Raw genomic sequence first — 19,327 nt, forward strand, 5'->3', positions numbered from 1 at the left:
GAGCTTCCCCAGAGGTGATTTGGGGTTTTGGTGAGCTCAGAGAGTTGTCCTAGTGAGCAAGATGGATCTTGAGTTTCTGTGGTCCATTCAGGTCTTCCTATTTCTGCCTGATGGCAAAATTGCGAAGTGGTGCTGATAAAGAAGCTTTTTGTGGCAGCATTTCAGCCATGGCAAAGCGGAGTTGTTCCAAGTGGCAGCAGTGAGGCCCGCAGCTATCCGAGGGGTCTCGGAGCTTGCAGGAGGCTGGTGGCTGCCAGCTGTGGCCCCGAGCTCTGTGTTTCACTTGCCGGTAGTGGAGACGTGGTGTGGTCTCGTGGCCCGTGGAAGCAGATGGCGAGAAGTCTAGTTGCAGGAGCCCCAAGGCAGGAAGAACCAACCATCTGGGCCTTGGGCTGCAGAGAGATGAAAAGCGGGTTTCTGAGCAGTAGATGTCCTTGGTTTGCTACAACAGTGGGTTGGAAACTACAGTTCATGCTTGAATCCTCTAGTTCGTGACCCAGGATATTTTACTCGCTGATTCTTCTGAAGAGGGTGAAAATCTTCCTTTTCCACAGCCATCAAGGTAGCGACTTTCTGAGTACTTGGCCACTTCCTACAGAAGAACATTTCAGCAAAATGAACAGTTTTAGATGCTTTGCTGGAACTTCATCTTACTACTTTGCCTAAACCATTAGAGTTTCTATTCCAAGGTAGGCAAAACAGTAATAAAAACCCAACAAAGGAAAGTATACTGTCGTTTTCTGCAAAGCATGCACATGCCACAGGGTTCTGCAGGGTTCCCCTGGGACAGCTGTGCCGGTTGCCAGGTTGGATTTCTTGAGGCCGTTTGTGTCGTGAAGTCCAAAACTCCTGCCATTCAGCTGGCGAGGAAACAGCTGAGGGCTAGAATTGGGGGTTTGGTGTGTCACAAGGTCTGGGCTTAGGAAAGTGATGAGAATAACTTACATTTGTGCATATTTTGTGTGTCAGTCAGTTGGTGAAGGTGCCCAGAGATGCATTACGTATGAAGAATACTCATGAGGAAGGAAGCATGAGGGGATGAGACTGATCACCCTTATATGAGTATTCTGTCTTAGATATCTGTCTTTTATGAATATTTTGAATTATTGCAAGTCAGCTGTGCCGTTGCTATTACAGCTGAAGCAGTATTTACATTTTGATCTAGTAGGTCTCTGTAATTAAAAAAAAAAAACCACGAATTTTTTAAATAAAGCAAGCCATGAACAAGAAATGGTTGCAGAATTACAGTTAGATTTGCCATTGACTCTTGAGAAAAAGCCCCTGCTGTGTTGCGCAGGATTTGAGGGATAACTGCAGAGACGGTGTAGTGAGTCTGTGACTCGGGTGTTGGGAGATGTCTGAGCTGAGGGTAACGTGGAGCTAACACCACAGGCCACCTTTGGGAGAGAGGGCTTTCAGATTCCTTTGTGTCCTGCTGGTGCCTTCCCGCAGGAGGTCAGGACTAACTTTGCTCTGGGAATGTTTGTTGAAACCTTTCAACTGGAACGCGTTCTGGAAATTTTTAGGGAGTGAGTTGCGAGTTCGGCTACTGGAGTACTTAAACCAAATACTGTTTTGTTCTGTGGGCCTTCTGCAGCTTTTAATTCAACTCTCACTGGATGTATTTGTTTGTGTTTTGTGCCTGAGGCAGTGTTCTTTAAGCCAAAGTGCATAGGAGATTTGTATCCTGTTACATGAAAGAAATTTACTCAGTAAAGGATACTTTTCTATCCAGGGATAAAGGCATTCTATTTGAAATCTTCAGTTGAACATTGCATTTTGACAAACCACTTGGAAATGGATCAGAGATCAAGAATTCCTTGCTACAATAGTTAATATCAGTTCAAATTAGAAAGGTTCGCTACCTGCGTGAGGATGAAGGGAGAACATTCAAATGTGTTTTTAATGGTTCAGCTGTCTAATCCAATTGCGTTGTCAAGTATATCTCTGAATTTAATCAGTGATTCTCTTTGGTTCCAGAATTATCCCATTTGTCCGTCCCGTGCGCTATGAAGACGTGCAACAGAAAGTGAAAACAGCCTTTGGGCAGCCACTGGATCTCCACTACATGAACAATGAGGTACAGAGTGTCGTTATGAGCGCTCAGAACATGTAATGCTCTCTCTGGATGAAACCTCCTTTTCCCATCCCAAATTCTGTACCCTTAAATTTAATTTTCAGTTCTTCCCTCTAATACAAACCATAGTTGAATTGCTCTCCTCCAGAGGAAAACATGCTGATACTGACAAAACCTCACACAGTGTGCATCGTACGAGCAGCAGCATCTTGCTTCTTTGTACTGGTATTGTTTGGGAGACTCTTGGGGAAGTAAAAAAAAAGAAGCTGAGGTATTTTTACCGTTGAATGCAGCTATTGCAGGCCAATATATATACAGCCTGAGGACTGCAGGCAGTCCCAGAGCCATTTCTTCAGCTGCCCGATAGCAGGGCCGGTGTTGTTTGTGTTGTTTGACTGCTGACCATCAGCAGCCATCCAGCCTTTGGAGGACGTTTACCTCCTGCTGGCTGCAACACTCTCTGCTCCTTGCCCAGCTACGAGGCGAACAAGGGGAGTTAGAGAGCAGGGGAGGCTCGCTGGTACGAGATGCTGTAGGGGAGCTGGGGACACTGGCATTGGTAAAGCAAAGTGACATGGGGAATGGCGCTGGTCTCTGAGGAACTGGGTAGCCCCGGTTAATAATCTAAAGTATTTTGTTAGCTTTCTTGTTCTGGATGCCCTGGTTTTGCCTTGGGTTTTCTGTTGTGGTGTTGCCCTCCCACCCTTTGGGGCTGCATCCCTAATGAGAGAGATGCAACTCCCATTCACCACTTGGAGTCGGACAAAAATAGAGGGGTTCTTCAGTGTTAATAACACGTTTGGAGATGTGAGTGGGCTGTAGAATAGAGAGCGTCTGAGAATAATTTCATGGGGTCTTACTAGCAAGTTTTAAATTCTTCTTTGATTCCCTCTTTAAAAGGCTTAATCTTCTTCCTACTAGTCTCTACCTGAAACCCAATTTTCACTTGCTCGTTAGGTCCGGATTCATAAGTATTCTGAGACAGTGTTCTCATCAGGCAGTCAGGGGCCTGTGTCTGACTTGTTCTTTGCAAGCAACAAAGTCAGGTAGCAATTAATATTTTTAGGGATGGTGCTTTAGAGAAATTTGCATAGGGTCATCCATTTCTCTGATGGCGTGCGAGGAAAATCTTGTTAAAAAGGACAGTAATACAGTATTGTAATGAAAATTTGTGGAATAATTAAGCAATCAGAATCCTATCTTATATTCTGTGTTGTTTTTTTTCTTTTTCTAATGTTTGTTGGAATACCTATTGTGGAACGTGACTTATTTTTTCTGTCTTTTCTAATGATTTTTTTTTTCCTGTTCTTTATTTTTCAGCTGTCTATTCCTTTGAAAAATCAAGATGACCTGGATAAAGCAATAGATCTCTTAGACCGAAGCTCTAATGTGAAAAGCCTTAGAATATTATTGCTGTCTCAGGACAGAAACCATGTAGGTAACAACTTCTGTGACTGCAACAAAATGAAGGTTTTTACCCTTAAGTCTCTGAAACATGATGGTAGCCTTACCTCAGAGTAGCAGGGATTAGTAAAATCACTCTTCACAAACACGAATGCATATGTTTATCCTCTTTGCTTTGGCTTAGTTATAGGTATCTTTTTTTTCTTTTTTCTTTTTTTTCTTTTCCTGGCTTCGGCAGCTGTTCAAGGACTAAAACATTGCAGCTTTTTAAGCTGTAATATGAAGGCCATTTTATATCACGTACCCAATGACTGTATTCAGAAAACACTTAATGAGTTTGGTTGGCAGAGAACTTTTTTTACCTTTGATTAATAGCACAGTGTTGAAAGTGTGTGTAATTATCTTGCCTTAAGAAAGCACAGGTTGTCCTTGAAGACAAGCTATTAGCACTTTTTTCCTGGGTGAGAAGCCTGAGGACGGCTCCCAGTGATTTTTCAATTCTGTAGCTTAATTCATTGAATCCAGCCTTATTCTGTAGAAACTAAGTTGCTTTTAGCTAAACAGTGGTGTATTCACACCTAAGATGAATTTGATTGTGTCTTGGTTCACCTTCCTATAGCACAGGTGGCTGTGGCACTGAGTGTCAATGTAGTTTGCGCTTTTCAGCAGAAAAGATCATAACATGAGATAAATCTTTAAGTCAAGCTCCCGAAGCTGCCCATTTTGAACAGTGAACTGAAGTCCAAGCTGAAGAGGGCAAAAAGAGTCAGAGTTTCCCTTATTCCTGATCTGTGACTGGAGAACTTTGTTCACTCTACCAATGTCTTTTTTTCAGAATTAAGGTCATAAAGCTTTTCAAGGCAAAGACCTCAGTAGTTTAGATATTTTATTTGCAAATTACCAAATTCTCTTGAAGAGTGTGACACAAAAAACTGCTTTGTCTTGAAAGACCTATTGGTTGTAGCTTGTCGATCTTCAACATTCATCCCTGTTCAAGTTCTGTGGACTCTGAGCTCAAACTCTTGGAATAATCACACCTGTAATTGTTGGAACCGTCAGGGGAACTTAAATATGTTTCTTTCTATTTTTGAATTTGATAATCCATGTTAATAGAAATACGAAGACCTTCAGGAGTGTTAACTGCCCTTTCCCAAATGACTGGATGCCAAAAGCTGGAAAGGTGTAGGAGGGGATGATACTGTTCCTTGTCCTGTGCCCTTTCCCTAAGCGTTTGTTTCTGGCTGCTCTGAAGACAATACTTGGCAAGAAGGCCTTTGGTCTGACCTAGCGCAGTCAGGCTTTGTTCTGTGTTGTCAGGAAACTGTAAAAGGTGGCCTCAACTTTTGGTATAATACAGTAAAATAAGCCTATTTTACAGCCCTCTGTTAATTTCAGTGTCTTCAGACTGCAAATCAGATGTTGGATGATACTCTCTAAACTTTACATAAGCTACCTACCGTAAACACCTAGTAAATCTCGTCCTACGCCAGCCAGTAGCCAGTACTGTGGTGTTGTCCTTTTATTAGCTGTTTTTTCCTCTTTTGCTCAAAGCAGAAACAAACAGCGAAGTCTTCAGTAAGTGCCACTGTTTCCCCCCTCTCCTCCGACTTCCTCTTCGGCTCTGAGTTGCCTGACAGGAGAGCCCTACATGTGATAAAGCAAAAGCCCACAAGTCTGAAGGAGGTTTCTTGGCTGCATGATCTCATCCCACTGAGGGAGCGGGAAGCATTATTTTTCCTGAAGTACAGGATGCAGATTTTGTTTTGGTTGTGCTCTTTTCTTTTTCTGGGGATGGAAAGGTAATGCTGTGACTTTGGCACAAATATGTATATAAACCAAATTAACTTTACAGCAGTAGCTGTATGACTAGTCCTGAGAGCCTCTGTTTGTGATAGCATTTATATTAATTTTCTTGTGCCTCTTTCTGTGGCTCATTTGTGTTTTCTTTTATCAAGCAACTCACTTCTGTTGTCAGTCCGTCCTTTCTGTTTAGAAACTAATGGGAGGAACTGGTGAAGTTGAACACCTAGAGTGCTAAAGCCAGACTGCCCACATAAATAGTGTGACCTCTGCACCCTTTTTTCGGCTCCCATGACTCTCTTCATGGTAGTGTGTATGCAGTTTAAATCAGACTCCCTCCTTACTCTGTGCAAGGGTAAGTGCTTATTAAATGAGCAACTCTTCGATACTTTGATTGTGTGGCCTCACACCTTCTTTGCCGGTCATACTCAAATAATTTCCAGAAGTCAGAATTAATTTCCTTGGGGTGTCTTTGGTTCTGTTCATCTGAATACAGTAAGGTAACATTAGTTAAATTCTGTAACACACAAGAGGAAGAGAATATTATTTCCTCTTGTAAAACTAGGTACTTTGGAACAAGAAGATTAAAATTGAACGCGTCCGCTAGTATTGAGCGCCTGCTTTGACATGCATAGGATCTCATTTGCTTGGGGGAGATGTGCACTTCACAGTATTCCGTACGTTCAGACCTTAGCGCACCATCCTTGGACACTTGGTGTCCTGTTCAGTCCTCCGTTGAGAGCCCACGGTCCCTGTATCAGCCATGGAGAGAGCACAGAGGTGTTGGCTGCCTGAAGCTGAAGGCTAAATATTTCAAAGGAGGGCAACAATTCTCCTGGGCAGCGTCCTACTGCCCTAAACTGCAAAACCATCCTGCAGTTCCTCTTCCCACAAAACATGCTGGAGTTACCCCTTCCATCGTTGTCAACAAGTGGAGGAGAAGTCCTTTGACATGCCTCCTGTCGTTCCTCTTCCTGATTTGGATGGGAAGATGACACTGTGGAAAAATGATCTTTAATTAGATCATGTCTGCGTACATTCAGGGAAGGGTGAATAAAAGCAACACAAGCAGCATTCATCTTGGCATTTCCAAACTCTATGCACTCTTAAAATATCTAGAATTTATTTTCACTTAGACTGTCTGAATCGTCAGTTTACTATTTTAAAAATTGTGAGGACTCAGGTTGCTACCTAACTGCTTCTGAAAAAGTGGAAGATTTGTAATTTATCTCTGCTGGCCAAGGAGGCTGATAGAAATTGTAGGTTCTTCCATGGTCTGGTCTCAAAGAGAGTTGGCTTGATAGGTACCTGCTGATAGAAGACGAACACTGGGACTTGTGAATCCTGCGTTCGATTTGAGGCTGGATGGCAGCATGCTCTAGTTGTTCGACTCCTGTTTTACACAGTAATTGTGAAGCTTGCTCTCTTGCTGCCTTTATTGTTTGTGTTCTGTGAAGTTAATAAGATTTCAGGCTCTAGAACTGTTTCTTAGCTACTTTCTTGCTACTAAACATAATGACATTTTTGAAACTATGGCCAGACTGCTTGAGCTCCTCAGTCTCATTTTTTTAATTTTTTTATTTTCATTTTACCCAACAGACCAGTTCTTCACCCCATTCTGGACTGCCCAAGCAAGTCAGGATTAAAACTTCCCAGTCTGTGGGGGATGTGAACATACCCTATCAGCAGCCAGAACCCAGAAGTAGGCATCTGTCTGTCAGTGAGTATTTCTGCCGCTTCTGCTTGTCTTTGTTTTGTGAAACGTACCTTTTGGGCACTAGTGTTTATGGTATATAGCTTTATGAAAGCCATGAGAAATGGAAAGGTTATTCGAGGACAAGGCAGTTCATTTTCAAAAGCTCTTAAAATGTTTACAATAGAATGTTTCAAAGTTCCTTGCTAAGTTGTTGAACAGCTGAGGAGCTGCTAAAGGGGATGTCCTAAAGCCAGATTCATTGAGGTTAGAGACTTGGAAAGCTTACGCGAGTCCATTAAGCTTTTTATTTAGATTGGCAATTTCAGTTCATGAAACCTAGATTTGTTGGGTTTTGTTTTTTTTTAATGTTGAGCTTTGGAATCTGTCCTCACTCCTGTAATCAAGCATTTCACTAGTAGTGCAGGAATTGCCACTGCATGTCTAACCAGTGCCCTACGTACCGAGTTCCCTCACCTTTCACTCTCCTGATTACCAGATGAGTAAAGCACAAGGCTGATATCTTAAGTGACTGGCTCAACTGCACAACAGATAATGAGAAAAGTCAGAGGAATACGTACCTTTGTCTCATTGCCTTTGTGTTTCTGTTAGCTTAGTGAACAGGTCCACGTAAGACTCCCGTAATTTTTATGACTTCTATCTCTAGTAGATTTATCGGAGTCATTCCAGTTTCTGTGTTAGTTATAACCCCCTGTATAACTATGCAGAAGTATTCAAATCCATCGTTGAAGGATGTTCAAAGCTGTTAATTTTTTATATGAAAAGATACTGCTTTAAAGGCTTTTGGATCCAAAAGAAGAAAGTCTGTGGTTTAGAATCTGGCTCCTTGGTGTGAAACTGAGCGAGCAGGGGAAGAGCAGGAAGAAGGTGAGCAATAATAGGGGTCTGCAGTATGAAGGCTAGAGCCTAAGGTGGTGTTTTATGGAAATGACTTTCACTTTAGGACTGAGAAAAGCTAAATTTTGCCGGAAACAGCAGCAGAGGATGGCTGTGTTTGTTACAACAGCTATTTTAGGGCTTGTCAGACCTAATGTTTCAGATGGCAGGTGCTGCAAATCACGAGGGCAGAATTAAGAGCTGGGAATATCGGAGTTGTTTTGTTTCCAAGTTCTAAACCAGCTCCCTCTGTGGAAGCGGAGAGTTTCAGTTTCATTAGCTGTGTAAATTTGATGCATAATCATTACAGGATTTTTAGAACAGTATTTGCGATGCAATCTTAATGTCAAATAATAGATCCAATTGGGGGGTCTAGTCTGGAAACAAATCCTTGCTGTTCTGGCCAAAGGCAATTGGGAGAGGAAGCTCAGCAGGGAAGGACCTGAGAACTCGACCAGTAGTTCTCAATACTAGACTTGTCTAGCAAACCTTGTTGTATTCTGCCTAGAGGCTGCTGATCCCTTTCTATACAGTTCGCCTTTATGAAGTAGCAAACAAACAAACAGAGAAGTGCTGAAAGCTTGTGAAATACGTGACTGAAACTGGGACAAAAAGGGTTTTCCCATCCTTTCCAGTTTGAAGTTAATATACATAAAAAGAGCAACATTCCTCAGTCCTGTGAAGAAGGCAGCAGTATCTATGCAAGTCTGAACACCACGTTTCTTTTTTCACAGACAAATTCAATGCCAAAAATATTTCATTTGAAAAAAATAAAAAAAGTCTTTCTCCTTTATTGGCATTCTAAGGTATCCAAATAATGATGCCAAAGCTAACAGACTGTACCGAGTGTCGCTCGTGGGTAAACTGTATAGTAATAAGGGGCCCCTTCTGTATCTCGGTTGTACAGACTCTTTCCTCTTATCCCAGCTTATGGATGCTTTCTGATCAGCCTGTCGTTCATCAATCAAGAAAGCATTCGTTTTATTTTCTGAACATGTTGGAGTACCAGACTGAAATGATTAAGAGGTCCAGAAGAGCTCTGGTTCTGTCAGAGGTCTGATAATAATTTGGCCATAGCTCAGTCTTGAATCAGTTCTTTCTTCCTTCTCTTCTCCTACCTTTGATTTGGAAAAGGAATGTAGCCCTGTTTGCTAGCATTTCAGGCACAGAGATTTTCTTATTCATACCACATCATGCAATGAAAGTCGAAAGCGGCGTTCAACAAAACTTGTTTGCACGCGGGAGATATATCTGTGTAGTTCCTGTCATCTTAAGTGGTTGGGCCTCAAGCCTGCTGTCACCAATTCAGAGGTTTGGAAGTAAAGATAACTTTTATTTAAAAAAAAAAAACAAAACATTGCTAAGCATTCTGGCAGCACATGTGTTTTTTCCACTCACTTCCTTTGATATACATTGATTTAGTACCGACTTCCTTTTCCTGCCCAGTGGTGGTGGCCTTTCCACAATAGCAGCTGGGCCGATGCCAGCGGGACTTGGGCTCCCTTTGGCCAGCCGTGGCATTGCATCGGAAAGAGTGAAAGTGTGCTCCCGTGACTCCGTGCCGCCCCAAAGCACGCTCTCTTGTTTATCTCCACGCCAGTTGGCTTCTAATGTCACGTGAGCCCCACAGAACTGCTTGGAAAATCAGGTGGTAGCTCTAAGCAGTAGCTTTATTATTATTTTTTTGCATATTATTCACCCCCCCCCCATGCACTCTAAGCCATGCCAGTGTTGGGTTGGGGTTTTTTTTCCTTCTCTGAAAGGTGTTTGCACTGCTTTTCAGTTAGCTTCTGCTGATGTTTACCTTCACTCTTTATTACAATAACTTCTGTAGAAAATATTTTCCTTGGGAGAGTATTTGCTGATCTCTACCCATCTTTCATAGCACCTGAGTACACACAGTTAATTAAAGACAGCATGGTAAAGAGCACAGCTTGAGAGCTGATCTTAAAACGCTGTCTCTGACTTCATGGGTGACCCTGAGCAGATTGGCTGGACCACAGCGTTTCTTGGCGCTCGCGGTTTGACTCGGTGGGAGCTGCAGGTGGATAAGTCCCTGCAAAAAGGGATTTTGTATCTTCCTGTTTCTCAAAGTATCAGCTGCTTTGAGATCTGCAAGGAAAAAATAAACCCTAGGGGTGAAGTTTCTCTCAGTAGGTAGCAGAACAGAAACTCTTTAGGTAGTACTATTAACAGGTGACTAAAATGCTTTTCTCATCTTTTCGCCCCTAAATGTACTCTCTGTCCATCTAGCTATCTCATCCAATTAACAGAAATTGCAGAATTGACCCCCATGTAGTTTTGCCCAAACTAGTCATAGAATCATAGAATTGTCTGGGTTGGAAGGAACCTTTCAGACCATTTAGTCCAACCGTCAACAGTTTCATTTTTTCACTCAGTAAACCAGAAATTTTGAGGTTACAAAGGTAACAGCGCTCCCATGTGATATTGGAATTGCTCAGCGTCAGTGTAATTAGTTCAGCTGATGATGACGAGCAGGGATAGTACTGCCACTCAAGGTAAATGATACCAGTTGAGGCAAACTTATAATCAAGACAGAAGACGGCTTGCCCTGACAAGCTGGGGAGGTGGCTGACACACCGGAAGGCTGTGCTGCCATACAGAGAGACCTGACAGGCTAGAACCGTATGAAATTCAACAAGGGCTGACCTGCTGGAGAGCAGCTCTGTGGAAAGAGACCTGGGAGTCTCCTGATGGACAACAGGATGCCCGTGAGCCAGCGATGGGACCTTGTGGCCAAGAAGGCCGATGGTGTCCTCGGTGCATCAAGAAGAACGTGGCCAGCAGGTGGAGGGAGGTTCATCCTCAGGCCACCGCTGGAGCACTGGGGCCAGATGCTGGGCTCCCTGGTTCAAGAAGGACAGAGAACTGCTGGAGAGGGGACAGCACAGGGCCACCGAGATGCTGAGGGGACTGGAACACCTCTCTGATGGAGAAAGGCTGAGGGATTTGGGTCTCTTCAGCCTGGAAAAAAGGCGACCGAGGGGGGATCTTATCAATGCTTATAAATACTCAAGGGTGGGTGTGAGGATGATGGGGCCAGGCTCTTCTCAGTGGTGCCCGGGGACAAGACAAGGGGTAACGGGCACAAACTTGCCCCTGGGAAGTTCCATCTCAACACGAGGAGGAACCTCTTTGCTGTGAGGGTGGCAGAGCCCTGGCACAGGCTGCCCAGAGAGGTGGGGGAGTCTCCGTCTCTGGAGACATTCCAACCCCACCTGGACACGTTCCTGTGCCACCTGCTCTGGGTGACCCTGCTCTGGCCGGGGGTTGGATGGGATGACCTCCAGAGGTCCCTTCCAACCCCAGCCAGTCTGGGATTCTGGGATTCTGTGACAAGCGTTTTGTTTAGTGGAGATCAGCAGTGAAGTGAAGTTCATGCCCAAAAGCTGGGGGTTCCTGGGGTGCTCTGCCTTCCCTGAGATACTGAAATCCTGCTCAGAAGGTTGAGCAGAAGAGGTTAGAAATAGGTGGCTGCTCTGTTAAAAGCTTCAACAGTAATCTTGTAGTGGCTAAAATGACAGTACAGGTGTTCATTGAACGATTTGCTTTTTGACGTGGCACCTCCTGGTTCCATATCCGTCCGGACTGTAAGGTTCACTCCGGAGTTGTTGTGATCAAAGAGGTCTAGCGTTAGAGGTGAATATTTGGATTTTGTGTACATGCACGTGCAGTCTCATTTCAGTAAGCGTAAATATCAAAAATGTCCTTCTTTCTGGCCCAGGTTCCCAGAACACAGGCCGAAGTTCACCACCTCCTGGGTACGTTCCAGAGAGGCAACAGCGCATTGCTCGGCAGGGGTCCTACACCAGCATAAACAGTGAAGGCGAATTCATCCCAGAAACCAATGAACAGTGTGTAAGTATGAGCATTAGGGTGAAAAATAGTAAGTCCAGCTGTTAAGGAGCTCTCTGCTGCTCTCCGGGCCCTCTTTTTCACTCCGGAATGTTCACTGGCTGTAGTTGCGTTAGCACCTACTAGTACTGCTTTGTTCATTTAAACTCTGCTTCAGACTTGTTTGTAGTTGTGTAAGTTCAAAGCCTTTGGTGGACGGCCAGAAGCAGTTGCCATGTGTCTTGGGCATTGTCTCTCCACCTCTGAATGTGCAGTTTTCGTGTGCATTACACACGTATGCTCAGGTTTCCTATTACCGGGTTTGTGTGACCCTCTTGCATTTGAAACTGCGATCTCCATTCAAACTAGTAGGAAGCAAGGGCAAAGGGCGACTTGCAGGTGGAGGCAGCGGTGCAGGAGCACCAGCAGAGACTCTGTTCCTGAAGTCAGTTGGGATCAAAATGCAGCACAAGACTGACTTACACTTTCATTTTTCCCAGCAGAGTCCATCGACACCTAAAGCAATGTCTCAAATTCGCTATGTCCTTAATAATTTTTGTGGGAGATAAGGGAAAAATGTACATTCCAAATAGTTTTAGACTCCCCTTTTCATCTGGACACCCTCCAGGCAAGCAGCAGTAGGCTCTGATCCTCTTGCTCTTCCAGGTGCTAGACGGAACTGATGTTAGCGTGTGATTTCTTCTGTGTTGCAGATGCTGGACCCTTTAAGCAGTGCCGAAAACTCGGTGTCAGGAAGCTGTCAGTCCTTGGACAGGTCAGCAGACAGGTACAAATGTACAAGCTGGCAGGAACTGAAGGCCTCAAATTGAAATGCCAGTTGTTCTTACACAAAAGTCTGTTTTCCATCTCATAAATTTTCTTGGCGAGAAATAGGAACTTATTTCCTACCTATATCCCAATACATTTCTTAGAGAGAATTAACAATGTCTTAAGGCTGTTTTATTTTCTGGAAAAACCATACACCAACAAACTTGTGCTTCAGTAGCTTTATGTTATAAATACAAAGTTCTAAAGCGTGCCGTCTGTATGGAGCCCAGGCTCCAAGAACATCTGGCTGCAGGGTATTTAAATCTCTTTTAGACAAGGCTCTACTTGTTCATTAAAAAAACCCCAACTATTCTAAGATTACAGAAATATATCATTACACTAGATTCCTACGTCCTGCAAGATATTAATTCCAAAGGTAAATAAGGGGGCTCTTCCTTTGATTAAGAGTTTGTCATAGTCTGATGCTCGAGATCTTTTTTTCTTCCCTTTCTTTGCTGTTGGTGTTGCATGAGAGATTGGTGGGCAGCGGTAGGTCCTATTAATTTGAATAGCGATTGTGGCTTCCCAGCACCTGTAATATTGGACTTTAGCGGGTTTTTAAGATTCCTCCAAGCTGATTCCTGTAGGTAGTGTATGCCTTTTATGTCAAGCACTTGAGGTTTGGTTTCGTAGCCGTTCCCTCGCTCCAGTTTATGGAGTCACAAGGAAGCGCTTAGAGTTAACCTGTGTGTATGCGTGCATTCGTTTATTGGGGGCGGGGGGCATTGCTAATTTGTTACCTGTCCTTCTCCCCGCCTTCGCCTGACCTAAGGTGAGGAGGGGGAAAAAGAGAAAGAGCCTTCCTGGTTATTCCTTGTAGGAGAGGCATCTTCTGGGGCAGCTGTTGTTCTTTGTGTGGTAGGAAAGGAATCTCGTTTGGAAGAGTCTTAAAGCTGTATCAGGCTTACTCCATTTACACTGGTTAACAAAAAAAAGTGTGAATAACACGGCTTTGGCACAGATTGAGTTTGTGCAATCTCTTAAGAGATGTTAAAGGCCTTCTGCCAAACAAGGGGCCATACTTAGGCTTGCTTGAGGAGTCCTGCTTTTTGGGGAGAAACGTGAGAGTCGTAAGCAGTGTTTGTGTTTAGGCTCATCTGCTGCTGGTAGAGAGGAAAGTGCACACAAGTTTTCGTGAGAGGAACTCTTACCCCTCCTGGTAAATCACTGGCGGCAGTAGTCCCCGTTCTCCGCTGCCCTGGGAGCAATGTGCTGCAATCAGTACCCTGTTCTGTTCCCTAGCCTTGGTTTTACCCTTCCACTTCACGTGTCTGAAGGAAGCACTGGGTCTTAGACCACAGACTGGGGAGCTGCTGAATAAATGGCACAAACCGAACAGAAAGGATGACTGCCCACACTGGGAAGTAGTCTGGCCAGCTGGGGCTTAGCCTGAGTTAAGCTTTGCAGATGCGGTGTGAAATTATTGCAGGGACACGCATTTTGAGAATCACCGTTACTTAAAGTCCTTGTAGGTTTCACTCCAGTAGATAGCAAAACTTATTCTTGCCTTCTTTCTTTAATAGTCCTTCTTTTCGGAAGTCACGGATGTCAAGGGCACAAAGCTTTCCTGATAATAGACAGGAGTTCTCAGGTATGTCAGTGTCCAATATAAAGATTATTTGATCCAGACGTTTTCTACTGTTTGCTGGCAACTCTCCATGCTTGCTGGGATTGTATAAATAGAAGAACTGGGGATATGTTGATTGAAAAGCTATGAAGTTATTTATTACCTCTTCCTAAAAAAACTGCTGTTGGAGGAAAATTCTGTCATTAGTACCTATACTTTTTGAAGGAGCCTCACTTCTGTCTTTGCATCTCGTTCCAGAGCGTGAGAATCAGATCTATGACAAAGCAGGGAAAGGTGGGACCTACCCTCGGCGCTATAATGTCTCCATGCAGCACAAAGACTACAACGATGGTGAGTTGGTTTCGGACCTTCAATTCCAGGCTTGAAAAAGAAGCTGAGGCAACGTCAACCTCCAGGAGCGAGTGTCACTCCTAGTTGAAGAGTCTGGAAGTGCTCTGGTCTTCGCAGTTCCTGCTGGAGTTAATGCTACCATGCATGGTGCCACATTTTGTAGCAACCTGTGATGGCTGTTTGCAATTCTTTGTTTACTTTGCCCTTTCTGGGGAAATCCAGGCTGATCGGTGACTGCTGGTGTTGAGCAGTGGACATAGTTAGTAGCCTTGGCCACACATAGTGGGTTCCTACCTCAGGGATTCGTTATACTTTGCTAATTCGCAATGCAAACTTGCTTCTGGGTCTTTTAAATAAACGAGAGACTTAAAGAATCACATCTCTGCTCATCAGATGGCTTTATGCAAATTAATTTCTCAGAGTTTCATAAGAGGTGCGGGTTGTCATAATCTCTGTTTATCATTTTTATTTGCAAGTTCAGGCATGTTACCTAGAAAGCCATTCTGTCTGTGTAGTTGTTACCAAGCCTCGGAGCTTGTGTGGTAGCCTGTAAACCGGATTTTTGCTTTGGAAGGCAAGCTTAGATCTCGCACTACTGCATTGAGGGCATTACAAAGTGTTCTCTCCCTTCTACTTTGGGAATGATCCAAAGCTGTACTGTACTCAAGCAGCATCAGCCCTGAACTGTTATATTTTTGCATCTTGCGTGTTTGGCAGTAGATTCTACTCCATGGGAACAGACCAGAACACGTTTTTTTTCTCTCCCCTCTCTTCCTTGCATAACCTCCAGCCATTACCTTCCACTCGTAAGCATACGCTGTTTCGCTATTTAAAAAAATGTACTTTTTCTCCCCAGGCCGGAGGACATTTCCCCGGATACGACGTCACCAAGGGAATCTTTTCACCTTGGTCCCTTCAAGTCGTTCCTTAAGCACCAACGGAGAAAACCTGGGCCTGGCGTTGCAGTACCTGGACCCCCGGGGGCGCCTGCGGAGTGCCGACAGCGAAAACGCCCTTGGTGTGCAGGAGAGGAACATTCCCACCAAATGTAAGCAGTCACCCTGGTGATGATAACTGGGGAAACACCTCCTGGGCTTACGGGCAAGAAAGGCTTTTAGAGATGAACTCCAGACCCAATATATCACCATAGCTTGATTTTTAACAAGCCATTCAAAACCACATACTTACATGGCTGTGTTTTGAGACCAGTCTCTCTCACCTGTAAGACAGGTCCTCTTTTTCTTCTGAGAATATGTAGTCTTGCACTGGGAGCTGGCCTTTCCTGTAGAAAGCATTGGAAATTCGGCAAAGAAGGAAAAAAAAAACTCAAAGTTGATTGGATCTAGGTGATCTACAGGGTTCTTAAGGGTCAGACAAGCTTGTTTATTTTCTTGATACATTAACATTTGTAGTCAGGCTTGTGGATTACAGTTATTTTACTCATTAAGGGCTGTATTTATTTCACTTGCTCCTTAGTAGAAAGATTTACTTCTGTATTAATAGCATTCCTGGGTTGTTTTCTGAGGAACTTTATATTACGGAGAAAAGAAATGGAACATAAATCATTACTGATGAACTTCAGATATCCCGTGCAGTAATTTAAGGATTAAAATGAAGACATTAATGCAGCAAAGTAAGCAACACACTAAAACGCCAACTGGCAGTAAATCTGATTAAATTAGACATGGCAAAGCTAATCTCTCAGATCTTCTGTATTTTCACACTGTCCAGATGGCTGGTTCCTGTCTTTGTTTTTAGAGTTTCTTATTAGAAACAACGTAATCGGATGCATTGCACTGCGTGTGTCTGGTGGCGTTGTTTTTAAAGTTAGAACTAAAGAACTGGTCTTAGAGCAGTATGTTGTGCCATCTGGAAAACTGGGTTCAGGTGTTAATCTCTGGGTCGGGGGACTGCTGCTTGTGCAGTGCCCTCGCCAGTGCAGTAGAACAATGAGAACTCGTAATTCCCTGCTGACGTAACCTCCTGCTGGGGTATTGGAGGTGGCTGCGTTAGCTGGTTCGCGTGTCTATTTTTATTAGAGTCTGATTGTTCAGCAGGCAAAGAAGATATCTGTGCTCTGCTTATGTTATAGCCCTTACCTTATCAGTTTCTAGTAGGGAATTACGACTTCTAATTTTTCTGGTGTAGAGATAGCCTTGCAGTGAAATCCTCCTAGCGGGAGAAGGAACCCTGAAGTAACCAATGTTTGGCAAAGAACTCAGAAATAATGTCCTTCAAGTTGCCCCAGAAGCTTAACAGTCATTCCCAGCTGAGTGGGATTGATTTAGCAAGGCTGATCCAGCTCCTCTTCATCCGCTGCATGTAGTAACTACAGATCAAGGCTTGGAAGACGCTGTTTAATTGCTGCCTCATCTCTTAAGATAGGGATGTTGTAGAATCCACTCTGCTGGTGGAATGAAATTTCATCAGCCTCATTGAATAACTTGTCTATAGTATATCTTTGCAAAATGTCTCGCGGTTTTGTTTTAATGGGACATGAGTCAGCAGGTCCTGAGAGTCTGAATGGTTGGATTCTGTTCAGATTTCTGCCGCTGACTCCCTTATACCGGGAGAGTGCCTCACGTCTGTTTCTTCAACTGCAAAATATCTGTTTCAATCCCAGTCTCAGGGGGATTGATCTTTGAAAAGGTCACCATTACCTTTAAATAGTATAACCAAAAGAGAAATTGTTACTGGTCTTTTTTAGCTCCGAGTGCTCCAATAAACTGGCGACGAGGAAAACTGCTGGGCCAGGGTGCCTTTGGCCGTGTGTATTTGTGCTATGATGTGGACACGGGCAGAGAGCTTGCAGCTAAGCAGGTCCAGTTTGACCCAGAGAGTCCTGAAACAAGCAAGGTAATTCTCATCGTAGCTTCTAAAATTCATTATGCAGACTTTGAGATGCTGTAAATTGCCTGTATCTGTCTGTCCTCGAAAGCTAGTATCTTATTTAGTTTGTACTAGGGTTTCAAGTCATGTGAAGAGGAATAAGAGTCATTTAAAAATTACTTTTCCGTATTATTAACTCCAGCCTGAAACTAAAATCCATTTTCTGGCTTCGTTTTTGGCTCTCCCTTCTCAGCTTTTTTGGTTTGTTGCCAGGTTACTTGAGGAATACTAGACTGCCCTGTGTTCCTGGTTAGACATGGATGTGAATGAAACTAAACCCAGAAAGACTAGAACTTTTTTTTCTTTTTTAAACAAAAAAGCTGCATGCACTTGCAAAATCCACTTTCTGGGCTTACATGGTAGGTCCTGTATCAAGTGTAGTAATTACCAGTTTCTGCTTCTGAATTGTCCCTGTCCTCAAAATAAACTGAACTGTGGTGCGTAAATTAGTCGAGAACACATTAGAAATAGTGGAGATGGAAAGGGGCACCTTGAAATTATAGGTCAGCACACGACTTCCTGCGCAATGGATGCAGCCAGAGCTCTGTTAGGTTCTTTGCTAGTGTTTTAACAATGTACCAGTCCCCAATACTGAACAAATTCACTTTGAGCTGGAATAACTGATCCCTAAAGATTTAATTATTCTGATTTCATGTGGGGTGTTGGTGCCGAGGTAAGTCCTAACTCGGTAAGTTCTAAGTTTTACCATGTCTCTGTTATAAATCAGACAGTAACTCTGAGCAAAGGAAGAACAGGCTGGAATGTATTTTGATGGCACTGAAACTCCAAGCCTTAAACTATCAGTTGGCCCGATTCAGGAACTCCCTGTGGTTCTGTGCATCTGTGCGGCAGCCGGGTCCTTGCTCTTGAAGAGCGGCATCCTCTCCCAGAGCGAGAGAAGGGAACCTGGCACCTTCCAGCAGCAGGAGTGGAGAGTTAAGTGGGACTAATTTGGGGGAAAACATCGTTCCTTTTTCCATAAATCCTTGTGCTCCGGTACCTTTGATGTTCCACCTGTTAATTCCCTGGATTCAGCAAGAACCTGATACAGTTCCCGGGCAAAAAAAATCTCTGATTCAGCCTGGAATTGTTGGATAGCTTTTTTGCCTTGGCGCCGTGATACCCTGTTGTCTGTGGCAGGAATAAAGCAGAGAATCGGTTTCACGTGCATAGCTGCAGGTTCTTTGAAGTAAGTAAGAGAGGAAGCCATTTCTAAGGTTGATTCAAGCAAAATCATCAGCGTGAATCAGAACAGACTGGGTGACAAAAGATGTTTAGGAACTCTTAGGACGTGTGCTCTTGCTCCCTAATGGGTTGGGGTTCCTACAGGAAGATTCTTAGCAATTCTGTAACTGTATTCAGAGCTTTTTCATCCTTGAAATTAATGGTTACTGCCCTCAGCTTAGTTATGAGAAGATTATATCTGTGTTGTGCATGAAGAATGCTTTAACCTGCTTGGCTGAAGCCATTCAGCTGACAGAATCAAGACAAGAAACAAAGCTTTTTCTGGTCCTAAATCCATGTATGATACCGCCTGCATTCTAACTATCAAAGCTTCTGCACCAATACTTACCTGCTTATTATACAGTAAGGATTAATGGGAAGCATTGGTAACGTTGGCCTTTCCCAAGAGGTGGAAGGGCCAATGCCATGGATTAGACTTTTTTGGTGTAGTAGTGGCCTCACCTTTCCAGTGACGTGGACAGATTTATTAGGATGGAATATTTCCTGGGGAGAGAACCTTATTTTCTCCTTCAACATCCACAGGAAGTGAGTGCCCTGGAGTGTGAAATTCAGCTGCTGAAGAATCTCCAGCATGAACGTATCGTTCAGTATTACGGCTGCTTACGGGATCGAGCAGAGAAGACCTTGACCATCTTCATGGAGTACATGCCAGGGGTAAGAGCTGACATGAGAGGCACAGTTGCAGATCATAAAGTGAGATGGGTGGGTTTGTTAGTTGGAT

At 43.7% G+C, this 19,327-nt stretch overlaps 1 protein-coding gene across 4 annotated transcripts in view; it reads left to right on the forward strand.

Annotated features, from left to right (window-relative positions):
- The window catches only part of MAP3K3 (mitogen-activated protein kinase kinase kinase 3), a 45,541-nt gene that overhangs the window by 12,494 nt on the left and 13,720 nt on the right, over window positions 1-19,327 (forward strand). For 3 of the 4 annotated variants that reach the window (XR_008469848.1, XR_008469847.1, XM_054224224.1), the window contains exons 5-14: window positions 1,981-2,080; window positions 3,398-3,511; window positions 6,881-7,001; window positions 11,617-11,750; window positions 12,440-12,513; window positions 14,078-14,145; window positions 14,380-14,472; window positions 15,329-15,520; window positions 17,180-17,328; window positions 19,129-19,260. Coding sequence is in view for 2 of the 4 variants with exons in the window: in XM_054224224.1 (XP_054080199.1) it covers window positions 1,981-2,080; window positions 3,398-3,511; window positions 6,881-7,001; window positions 11,617-11,750; window positions 12,440-12,513; window positions 14,078-14,145; window positions 14,380-14,472; window positions 15,329-15,520; window positions 17,180-17,328; window positions 19,129-19,260 (1,177 nt within the window). In the remaining 2 variants the exon portion in view is untranslated. The remainder of the gene's footprint in view (window positions 1-1,980; window positions 2,081-3,397; window positions 3,512-6,880; window positions 7,002-11,616; window positions 11,751-12,439; window positions 12,514-14,077; window positions 14,146-14,379; window positions 14,473-15,328; window positions 15,521-17,179; window positions 17,329-19,128; window positions 19,261-19,327) is intronic. The other variant, XM_054224225.1, reaches the window with a different exon arrangement.

Source organism: Rissa tridactyla, chromosome 19, assembly GCF_028500815.1.
Source record: "Rissa tridactyla isolate bRisTri1 chromosome 19, bRisTri1.patW.cur.20221130, whole genome shotgun sequence".
NCBI lineage: Eukaryota > Metazoa > Chordata > Aves > Charadriiformes > Laridae > Rissa > Rissa tridactyla.